The 12,308-nt window shown below is 41.2% G+C and overlaps 1 protein-coding gene across 1 annotated transcript in view; it reads right to left on the bottom strand.

Moving 5' to 3' along the window:
* Positions 1-5,219: 5,219 nt before the first annotated feature.
* The window catches only part of LOC107024909 (pentatricopeptide repeat-containing protein At1g74630-like), a 35,007-nt gene continuing 27,918 nt past the window's right edge, over positions 5,220-12,308 (bottom strand). Inside the window, exons 2-4 of the mRNA XM_015225834.1 lie at positions 6,852-6,907; positions 6,173-6,223; positions 5,220-5,348 (exon numbers count right to left, since the gene is read on the bottom strand). Coding sequence (XP_015081320.1) covers positions 5,220-5,348; positions 6,173-6,223; positions 6,852-6,907 — 236 coding nt within the window. The remainder of the gene's footprint in view (positions 5,349-6,172; positions 6,224-6,851; positions 6,908-12,308) is intronic.

The following is a 12,308-nucleotide window of genomic DNA, read 5'->3' as shown; positions in this document are numbered from 1 at the left end:
TGATCTAGATTAGAAGGTGAGTTGACCTAGGCATCTTATTTTAAGTTATGATCTAGTATTGAATTGTGCTATAGTGTTTATTCTAGTGTTGTTATCATGGTGATTGTTGAATTATGATGTTGAATATATAAATTGGCTTGAATTGAGGTTTTATGGTAAGGCCTAAATGATGAACCATGAAAGAGACTTGGTAAGCCTTGGAATCTCTATCTTTTCTTCTAGTTGTGATTAATTGTGGTTAAGTCATGATGTTATATTGAAGTATGCCTTATATTAGGATGATAGGGTGGTATGATGTTGAATTGAAATGTCTTAACTATGTTGTGAGGTTGATTAAGGTGTATGTGATATAAGGATGGTGATAACTATCAGTGTGCCTTGATATGCTATAAAATGCTAATGTGTTAACCTCACTTATATGAATTGTGATGAAAGGACTATACTCATGCAATTCTTATTGAGCTATTGCTGATGATGATTATACAAGCGGTAGACCTTATGACCAAAACTAAGCTATGGTTGATAATTAAAGGCTTAAAGATGTTTCAATAAAGGGACTTAGCTTATCACCGAGTGAACTTGACAATGGGAGGTGATGACTTCCCAAAGAGGAAGATTCGCCCTATAGTTCTATATGAGATGTTGACTTCCCAAAGAGGAATACTCATCCAATGGATTCCCATGAGAGGAAGCCCCAACTACAAGTGGTATCAAGAGGAATATACTATCTCTTAGTTCTTGAACTATGTTGCCCCCATAGGAAGACTAGCTAGTGGATCCACCTAGAAAACTACATTTATGTTTGGTTTTACTTTGGTCGGTAAACCACCTTCCGTCGGAGTAAGGCTTTACAACACCGGATTCCACACTTAGCTCTTGTGGTCTATGTCGGTTAAGGCAAGTGTTCCCTAAATTAAAATAAAGTATGAAGTATAAACTAACTAAGATGACTTGAGAGGTTTAACTTAGCCTAGGTAGGGGTATGAGACTCTACCTATTCCTTGCACTAGTTGACCTTGATGGAAGCTTTAGGAAGTTGATATTATGAATGTATATGATAATGGCGTATATGATGATAACATGTTGATGCTACAATATAAATGATATTATATGATGATGATTATCCTCTTGAACATGTAACGGGGTTGTACTATGATACGCTCAAACTTACTTTTTAAATAAGAAGTAAAGTGGTCGTATCAAGTAAAGAACCCAACTAATGAGGTTGGGATCGTTTCCACGAGGAAAATAGTTCAGACTTAACTTCAATCTATTATTACTATTATTTAGTCAATTATTTCCTTAGAAAACAAAGACTATAAAGGGGGTTTTTATTTCTAAATGAATGAAAATAGCTAGCTAAATTAAAGTAGACAACTAACAGATTCAAATGTTGGAATTTAATCAATTAATAAAAGTAACTAGGGTTTAAGTGTTCCCCACAGGTTCCTAATTTGATAATTCTAACTATAACAATACTTTCCTAGTATCTTGCATGCAAAGTGATAAGTTATGTATTTCTAAATCCTTGGTCCGGCATCTAGAAAATTTCACTCCGCACCTTGGTCCAGGAACGTGTGTTGCTATACTAACCCTTACCTTTACCTCATATTAAGCATTGCATTCGATATTTGGCTAAGTTATTACCTCGTACCAATCAATACTAGCCTATTAGATAGTATACACTAAATCTATGTTGATAATTCTTTTCCTATTATCTACCTCCTTGGTCCGGCAAGTAGCATTAAGGCGAGTTCTAACGTTGTCCATCCGTTAAAAAGACTTCTAAACGAAAGAATTATCAATACATGCAAGACACTATTCTAGAATTGTTATTTTAGTTAGATTTTACCTTATTATTCACCCATGGTTCCCACAACCCTAGTTATGGAGTTTAGTTACCCATAGTCATAATCACAATATTCATATATGTAATATAAGAAGTCATGCACTTACTTCAATGAAAAAGAATAAAATCCAGAAGTTCACTTGATTAATCAACAAACACACCAACAATCAATTCCAGAAAAATTGGATTAACTACTGAAATTAATCGAAGACTAAAGATTCTCCAAAATTATAACAATCACAAAGTCTACTAACCACGAGTCTAACATAAGAGAATCTAACTATAAGAGAGTCTAACAACTATATGAGAGTCTAACCCCCAAAACGAGGTTTTTCCAACTATTTATAAAAAAACAAAAACCTAATAAAAGAAGGACTCTAATTGCTGAAAATCTGTCAAAACGCTTCCGAGTCGACGGACCTCGTGACGGGCCGTCGTGGTCACGACGGGCCGTCATGGCCTCCGTCATCCTATACTTTACAAATCCTTCTGCTGCTTTCTTCATTATCCTCGACGAACAGGTATGACGGACCATCACTNAGAATAAAATCCAGAAGTTCACTTGATTAATCAACAAACGCACCAACAATCAATTCCAGAAAAATTGGATTAATTACTCAAATTAATCGAAGACTAAAGATTCTCCAAAATTATAACAATCACAAAGTCTACTAACAACGAGTCAAACATAAGAGAATCTAACTATAAGAGAGTCTAACAACTATATGATAGTCTAACCCCCAAAACGAGGTTTTTCCAACTATTTATAAAAAAACAAAAACCTAATAAAAGAAGGACTCTAATTGCTGAAAATCTGTCAAAACGTGTCCGAGTCGACGGACCTCGTGACGGGCCGTCATGGTCACGACGGGCCGTTATGGCCTCCGTCATCCTATACTTTACAAATCCTCCTGCTGCTTTCTTCATTATCCTCGACGAACATGTATGACCGACCATCACAGGAACGGCGGTCCGTCGAGGGTCTCCGTTCCATAACACTTAAACTCTTGGAATTTGGGTACTGGGACTAATTCTCTGATCATCACGACGAACCAATAGGACGGACCGTCGTGGCTATGATGGTCCGTCATGAACTTCGTAATCCTACACTTAGGTCAGACTTCCCCATCTTCCTTCAGCAGCTTTTCTACGATGCCACCTACGGACCGTGACAAGCTCGACGGACCATCACAAGCTCCGTAGGTGGTAACTTTTTTGCATTTCTTGCTCAAAAACTTCCGCGTTCATCTTTAGACAGATTTGCTGCAAATAAAGGGAAACTTACATAAAAATCAATTCAAAAAGGCTTTTGTACACACACTAAACTTAAGGAAAAAGCATTCAAAATACAGTGAAACCACGGTATATCATGTTTTAGCTTTCTCAATCTTTGTACAATAGTATCCATGTTTTAGCTTTCTCAATCATTTGGCTATCAATCCCGATCAGTCTCTTCATGTCTATGCATGTTAGCACTATTAGGCTTGAATTATGTGGAATCAGACCATGACACAGACTCACCACGCACTGACACCTATCCTCTTCAATTTCTCACCGAGGTGCTAATATTTCCGGTATTGCAACTAGTGTCCTCAATTCAAAATAACATCCTCATTTTTCACACAATGATTTCAGTTTGAGTATAAGGATTACTTTTCAACACTCACTCTTAGAACAAATTCACAACTCATTCATACATATTTCCATAAGCTTGCCCTTAATTTCACTTCTTTAAGTTTGCTATACAACTCTTAGGATCACGATAGGACTTTCTTAGCTTGTAAAATAAGCTCAGGGTCAGGTAGGGTATATTTAGGTATAGTTTTAGTGACTTTTTTCCCTCCTTGACATATCGGCTCAACGTACCACTTTTTATCACTTTATTTCGCCCAATTTCTCATATTCTTTCACCTTGCTAGTTTTCCATCTTTCTTCATTTGTGTAAGTGACTCTCTTCTTTTCTTGCTTGTATTTATTGTATATTATTTTTATTTTTTTTAATTCCCTTTTCTTTCAACTGGTTCTTGAGTCACTTTACTTTTGTTCTTTCTCTCTCTTTGTTATTTCAGCCCCACTTTCTAGAGCATTCCTCATAATAGTCACCCTAAACTCATGGCTTTGCCATGAGTCAAAGTACACAATACCCAAAGTTGGGTTAGGGCCATGAAAAGGTTGTTTACTGCATTAGCCACCCTCAACTTATGCTTTTGGCATAAGCTGAGGTACACATGTCCAAGGAGGGACCAGGGCCAACACATTATTCCCAGAAAAGATGAATTGGGGTGAAAAAGAAAGGTCTATTTTAAGCTCAAATCATTTGCATAAAAGAGGGATTAATTTCATTCGGTTTTTTTATTTTTTAGTTAGGCTACAAATTGGCTATATTGAACAAGGTCCTATGATCATTTCCTAATTGTCTATTACAACTTACTTTTAGCAGGGCTAACCAGGCAAGTTCTAGCTCAGTACAAATGGTGGACTATTCTAATCTTTCTCACACTCACTTGACACCTCATTGCTCTACCAGATTATGAGACACTTAGTTCGAATTTTAGACTTAGGGTCATGCAGTGGTGTATCTCTATGTCATACTTAGAGCCACACATTTATCAATTACTATGCCTAGTCATGCATCATTTTCATGTAATCAGGATATCATTTTAGCCATCATGCTTTAGAGTTAAACTATGTACACAAGATATAAAAATGCCGGTTCAACGATAAAAATAGTAAGTCTCTTGGGGAAAAAGAGCACAGACAAGAAAACCCCAAAAGAGGATAGTGAATTGGGCTACTCAGACTTCATCCTAGAACTCACTTTCCATTTACCCCACCCCCAACAAAAAAACATGCAATTGTCCCCAATGCATAAAAAATTGAAATACGAGAGTGGTGGGTGAAGCAAACCTGGGGCGCAAAGCGCCGACGATCAGCAAGCTGGTGGGTCCGGTTCCCCGGAACCCACTACCTCTGTAGTCAGGACACCCTCAGCAGTGTCCTCATCGGCAACAACACTATCAGCAGTGCCTCCCACTATCGCCACATCTCTGGAGCTAGATGCCCTAGCAGCTGATTCTATTGCCCTGATCCGACGCGCCTCCTCATCAGCAAGCAAGGCTCTCCTCGCAGCCTCCATCTCACGGCTCTCCTTCTTCCGTGATCTAGCCTCATTCTCCTCGACCCTTGTGCCTCTTGGCATGCTCCCAGGGGGGAGGTAGTGGAATCTCAGAAGTGGCGAATAAGGCCGCCATCACTGTGTCCTCAGCAGGCTCTGCAGAAGGGGACCAGACTCAGGCACCCTAGCCTCTAGGATCATATCAATGTCTGCTCGAAGAATCTCGACCGCAGCCTGAAGGGTCGACACGTCCACCTAAGGGGCTGGCTGGGCTAGCACCCGCAACTCAAAAGAGTCCAAGCGCGGATGAACCTCAGCGATCTTCCGCTCTGTGTGCTGGACAATTTTACTCTCCAAGCGCTCTTCTGCCTTAGCAGTAGACCTCTGCATCCAAGGATGGATGTGATACAGAAGTGTAGCCATCCGTGCCTCTAGTTTCTGGACCCTAGTAAGCGGGACCAGAGCGGGGAAAGGGGCTGAGCGATAGGAGCTCGGGGCAGTGCTACTACCCGGGATAGACTCGACCGGGGTAGTGTTAGTGGTTTCAGAAGCAGCCTGCGTAGCCGTGCGAGCATGTGCTACCGTATCAGCCAGATTTTCACCAAGTGGAGGCAACCCTTGAAAGGGCCCTCTGCGTAGAGCCAACTCATTTTCCTTATCCCTGATGAGGCCGATATCAACAGTGCCCAGCGGAGTCTTGAACTGATCAATGTGCCAGATGGGCACTCGTGCGAACCTGCATAAGGAAAATATCATGCACGGAAAAGGGTAAGTAGTTGTGACCTTGAAATCCCTCTCGTGCATGACCGCCTGTAGAAGCCAAGCAAAGTCTACCTCAAACCCGGCTATCATCGCCGCCATCAGAACTGCGCGATCCCATGTGAGAATATTATCAGCAGCCGTAGGGGAAAGGCAGTGGCGGACAATCAACAATAAGAACTTAGCCGTGAAGGTCAGTTAGCCTTCTTGATGGCTTCCTTTGGCTCCGTTACCAAGTCTGCACCCTTTCCATCAATAGACAAGTGCATGGCCATCCACCTCTTGGTGGTCTCTTTCAGTGATGGCTCACGCAAGAATTGTCCATCTTTTACAATTTGCCACCGGTAGTCGAACTCGGCGGTGAAAGGAGTCCTGTTGGCATCAACATCCTCGCCGTATAAATACCGACGGATGGCGGGCAGGGAGATATCGACCTGAATGCCACGTACTCGGACATTATCAAGTGGAGCCTGTTTGGAGGGGTCAGCCCGCCTATCTATCTGTGATATGAGAGTAGCCACGTAATAGGCGTAGAAATCTCGGACCAACTCCTCACTATAACGGCCCAAAGAACGCGCTGTCCACTCCAGCCGATGTTTGGCAAAGAGATTGTGGATCTCTGGCATGGTGGGGAGACTAACCGTAAGGACCCGCCTCTCCAGTGTAAGGGTCCGTGTCATGACTCCTTTATCATTCAGAAACTTGGCGTCTGAATACACTTGATATTGCCCGTCGACACACCACCGATTGGGCTGGTCGGCAACCTGGGTGAGAGCACGAGTCGGTGAGCCTAGAGTGGAATCAGAACTGTCAGCCTCATCAGGCGAGGCAGAATGTGCAGCTGTGGCGGGTGCAGGGACTTCTGCGGACCCGGAGGCTTCCTCCGACCACGAAACTCCCAAGGATCCAGACGCTCCTTCGTCATGTGTAGCTGACCTAGAAGGTGTGCCGGTCAGTGTGTGCTCCTCATCAGACTGGGAGGCAATGACTACACCGGACGCCACCTTTTTTGGCGTAGCTCTGGTACTACGTGCAGCTCGTGATGGAGTGGCACTGCCTGGGGGCACGTACTCGGGGTCATGATCATAATAAGAGCCTATGACCAGGCGGGCAAATGGGGCGACAGACTTTTAACGCCCACATGCGTAAACTCGATCTTGTTTTAGTGCCATTTAAGATAGTACCTGTAAGGAATTAATTTGTACTAGAAGGAGCAAACAAGACAAGCAAAACGACACAAAATAAATATAAGAGCAAAGGTGTAATAACATTTCTATAGTAATAGTGAAACACGATGGACCAGGTGACGACTCGTCGTGATTACGACGGACCATCATGGGGTCCAGCATGTCTTACTTAAGACTATGTTTATTTGGAGACACCTGAAGGAAAATCTCTGACAGTTATGACGGATAACCAGGAGTGACCGTCGTGATAATGACGGTCCATCGTCGATGTCCGTCGTGGGGTACTTAGAAAAAAAGTATGGAGACCCTTAGGAGATAGGTCTCTGACCGTCACGACAAATTTGCAGGACGGACCGTCGAGGGTATGATGGTCCGTAGTAGATGTCCGTCAGAGGACACTTACAAAAAGTTGGAGACCCTTAGAAATAGGGTCTCTAACAACCAGAACGGTTGCGCAGGATGGACCGTCGCGGGTACGACGGTCCGTCGTAGATGTCCATCAGAGGACACTTAGAAAAAGTTGGAGACCCTTAGAAATAGGGTCTGTGAGAACCAGAACGGTTGTGCAGGACGGACCGTCGTGGGGACGACGGTCCATCGCATGTGTCCGTTGGTGGACACTTGGAAAAAATTGGACAGTGGTGTGTTGGAACGGACCCTATGACGGTCCATCATGGGTACAACGGTCCGTCATCGGGGTCTCGTTCTGTCATTCAGAGACAAAACTGAGGATGCCACATTCATCCTCTGTGACTCACTTGAAGTACTTAGTGTTAATCTATATATTTCTAACCCAAATATCTACTAAACTAGTAATGTTAAGGCACCTATTTCTAGAGTTTTAGCAAGGCAATTTGAGGATTCTCAACCTAAGTCAGGCAAAATTGGATCAAAGAATGAAAACCCACCAAAAAGAAAATAGGCTAATACGGATAAAAAAACAAAAATGCAATGTAAATGGGTAGAGATCAGAGACACATACCTGAGAATTTGAGAAAAACAAGCAAGGAATGTACTTGGTGATCAAGAACAAAACCACAGTAACCGACTCCGACCAGTAGAAAGGAGATATCCAGAATTGGGGAATTTGGGGAACCGATCGGTTAATGAGAAGGGAGGTAGGAAGTTAGAAGTTGAAAAGGGAGGGAAATGGGAGAAAGAGGGAAGGAAATGGGTGAAATGAAGGGGTGGGGTTTTTAAATGTTACTAATTTTTCAAATTACCCCCAACCGAGTCAGGTCGGGTATGTTCATTAATGACGCAACGAGTCCCCGACGACGGTCCTTCGTAGATGCAACGGTCCGTCATTGGTTCCGTCATGTGTGCCCTAGTTTTGAAAATAATTGAAAGACGTACCTGGCACGACGGATTCATGCGACGGTCCGTCGCGTGTGTGACGGTCCGTCGATGTGTCCGTTAGTGACTGCTGCAGTGTTATTTTCTTTAGAATTTCCTGATGATGTGCTTGCAAATTTAAAACTCATTAGTAGAAAATGCTACCATTACTAGAGAAAAAACTATAAGTGTCAGGTTGCCTCCCAACCAGAGCCTAATTTAACGTCGCGGCACGACTGAGGACACTTGATTACTCAGCCTTCATCAAGATGGTATGCCTCGATCACTTCATTCGCCGATTCAACAGGCCCAAAATAGAGTTTTACTCGTTGTCCATTTACCTTAAACCGCACACCCTCCTTGGTTTCTAACTTAACTGCTCCATGAGGGAACAGTTGGGTAATCAAGTAAGGGCCAGTCCATTTGGACTTGAGCTTGCCCGGAAACCAACGCAACCTAGAATTGTATAAAAGCACCAAATCCCCAACCATAAACTCTTGTTTTTCACTTTTTAGGTCATGGTTCTTCTTTATCTTTTCTTTGTAGGATATAGCAGATACAGATTGGAGCTCACCACTTTGCCTCATGGACCTACAAATGTTGAAGGTCGCTTCTTCATTATTCAACCAAAATTTCATCTGCCCCTTTTCCATATCAACTAAGGCTCTACCCGTAACAAGGAATGACCTCCCAAGAATAATAGGCACTTCAAAATCGACTTCACAATCAAGAATAACAAAATCTGCCAGAAATATGAACGACTCCACTTTTACTTGCACATCGTGGAGTATCCCTATAGGCCTTTTCACTGTTCGATCGGCCATCAGTAGTCGCATCGCAGTGGGCTTTGGGTCACCCAAACCCAACTTCTTGTAAATCAAGAGGGGCATGAGATTTATGCCTGCCCCCAGATCATATAATGATTTCGCAAAATGTAAATGACCCGACTGTACAAGGAATAGTGAACGCACTCGGATCTTCTTTCTTTTGTACGAGAGATCTTGTAGCAATAGCACTACAATGCTGCATTCTATCATCATCCTCGAAAGTGACCGATCTTTTCTTTGTAACCAGATCTTTCATAAACTTGGCATAACCGGGAATTTGTTCTAGAGCTTCTACCTAAGGGACATTGATAGAAAGCTGCTTCAACATTGTTATAAAATGCCGATATTTACCATCCTCGGTCTTTTTCACTAATCTTTGAGGAAAGGGTGGTGGTGGTCTAGGCATGTGAATTACCTTTATAGGCACTTCAACATCTTTTCCAGTATTATCTTCTACTTCACCACTACCCAGTACCACCTTATCATTATCTTTTATCACATTTTCCTCCTTAGACAGCATAGGTTGGTCAATGGTCTGCTTACCACCCCGAGTAGTGATTGCCATATAGTGTCTGTCATTTTTTAGATTTTGGACAGTGTTGCTAGGAAGAGTGCCCGATTTCCGTATGTTCACAGTCGCAGATAATTGGGCCATTTGCAACTCAATCTGCTTAATCGATATTGCATGTGTATCGACTTTCTTCCCAATACCCGCTAAATCACTCCTTAACTCTTTAATGTACTCATCATTAGCATCGAACCTCCTCATCATTTTGTGCAACATATCCTCAACTCGCGCCATACTATATCCACCATCCCTAGGAGAAACTTCACGATTTTGAGGAGGGACATAGGGCCCATTCCTATCATTTCTGTTACCATAGTTACCTCTATTGAAGTTGTTGTCGCGGTTGTAGTTTCCATCTCGAACATAATGAACCTCATGGTTATAGTTACCATAGATCCGACCTTGGTTTCCTTGACCTTGGCGCCAATTCTCCTGATTTGAGCCTTGGGCACTCGGTCGGAAACCCCTCGTCTGCTCATTTACCGCATAGGAATTATCCACATAATAGCATTCATCATTTGGTGATGGTGGTTTAGACAAGTAGTTAACTGCATTTATCTTTTCTGCACCCCAGTGATATGTTTTAATACCAACCCAAGCTCAGTTCTCATCTGAGCCATCTCTTCACGAATCTCATCTATGGCTGGGTTCTGAGTGGATTGCACCGCGAAGGTATTTCTCCCAGTATCTGACTTCCTAGTACTCCTAGATTTATTACTCCAGGAGATTTTCTCTAACTTTTCGGCAATCTCGACATAAGGACACTCCCCATAAGAACCACCCGCTATAGTATCCAATACTGCTTTATTATTATCATCCTGTCCCCGATAGAAGTATTCCTTCAGTGACTCATCATCTATGCGGTGATTGGAGATACTTCTAAAAAATGAAGTGAATCCATCCCAAGAACTACTAACTGACTCTCCTGGTAGTGCAGAAAAGTTGTTCACTCTGTCTTTGTGGTTTAGTTTCTTGGAGACCGGGTAGTAACATGCTAAGAAAACGTCCCTTAGTTGGTTCCAAGTGAAAATTGAGTTATAAGGGAGCTCAGTGAACCAAATAGCAGCCTCTCCCGTCAATGAGAGAGGAAAGACTCTTAGCCCTATTACATCCAAATCCAAATCAGGCCTCCCTACACAGCTTTTACACACTGGCCTTACCTTAGCTGTGTGGGCATGTGGATCCTCAGAAGGTAGCCCTGATAACAAACCTCTGGCAGTGAGCATTTGCATCTGGCTACTAGTTACCACAAAGGTGTGGCCTGGTGGTAGAGGGGGCAAGACAAGTGGCCCATCGGAGTCTGCTATATTGTCATAGCCTCTATAGTATTCTTGAGGATGTGGAGCGGGATTTTGTCCCCTCTGTTGATTTTTACCCGGAGCATCGGGTAATAATGGACCATGAACATCAACCAGAGCTGGGATGTTCTGGTTTGGATCATCATCGTTAATACTCAAGTTTCGATTCATGTTGCGTAGTGTACGCTCTAATTCGTAATCTTAGAGAAACAAGGGTTCTCTTCCTCTCCGTGTATTTGGCATACAAGGAAGATAGTTCTGCAAGAATCAAAAACAATAAATGTAACGACCCTTTTCGGTCGTTTTGAGCACTAGAACTTTTTATGTCAGAAAATACTTTTCGATAGATTTAAAGGGGTGTTTTGGACTATTCGTAATTATAATTATGGATTTAGTGGGGTAGTTTTAATAATATACTTAGTTGATGGTTAAATTAGAAAATAACTTTAAAATAAATAGTGGATATATATTACCATATTTATAATTAGTATCTAATAAATAGGGTTAACATTATTGTAACGACCCTTTTCGGTCGTTTTGAGCACTAGAACTTTTTCTGTCAGAAAATACTTTTCGATAGATTTAAAGGGGTGTTTTGGACTATTCGTAATTATAATTATGGATTTAGTGGGGTAGTTTTAATAATATACTTAGTTGATGGTTAAATTAGAAAATAACTTTAAAATAAATAGTGTATATATATTACCATATTTATAATTAGTATATAATAAATAGGGTTAACATTATTGTAATGACCCTTTTCGGTCGTTTTGAGCACTAGAACTTTTTATGTCAGAAAATACTTTTCGATAGATTTAAAGGGGTGTTTTGGACTATTCGTAATTATAATTATGAATTTAGTGAGGTAGTTTTAATAATATACTTAGTTGGTTAAATTAGAAAATAACTTTAAAATAAATAGTGGATATATATTACCATATTTATAATTAGTATCTAATAAATAGGGTTAACATTATTTGATTATATGAAAACCGCATGCGCCTCTTCTTCTTGATTCTTAGCACCACCGACGAGATCTATCATAGGAAAATAAATTTCAATTAAAATCTATTCCCTGCCAATGTTAGTGGTTGCTTGAATATATTAGTTTATTATTATTCATCTGATGTTATGGGTAGAAGTTAATGGTTGTATAAACATAAATTGAGAAATTTGCTTGTTTTGGCTTATCTGCTTAGTTTTTCGAATCAAGTTACTTGTAATTTGATGATCCTTATCTTATTTTATTGTCATAGGATTATTATATTGTAAAACACTATTGGTTATATAATGATGTTGATTGAATATTAATGGTGCATTGTGATTGGAAGGTGGAGACCAAATATTAATGACGAGGGACTAAGATTGTA

The sequence above is a fragment of the Solanum pennellii genome, chromosome 7, assembly GCF_001406875.1.
Source record: "Solanum pennellii chromosome 7, SPENNV200".
Classification (NCBI taxonomy): domain Eukaryota; kingdom Viridiplantae; phylum Streptophyta; class Magnoliopsida; order Solanales; family Solanaceae; genus Solanum; species Solanum pennellii.
This window is presented reverse-complemented; position numbering and strand designations above follow the sequence as displayed.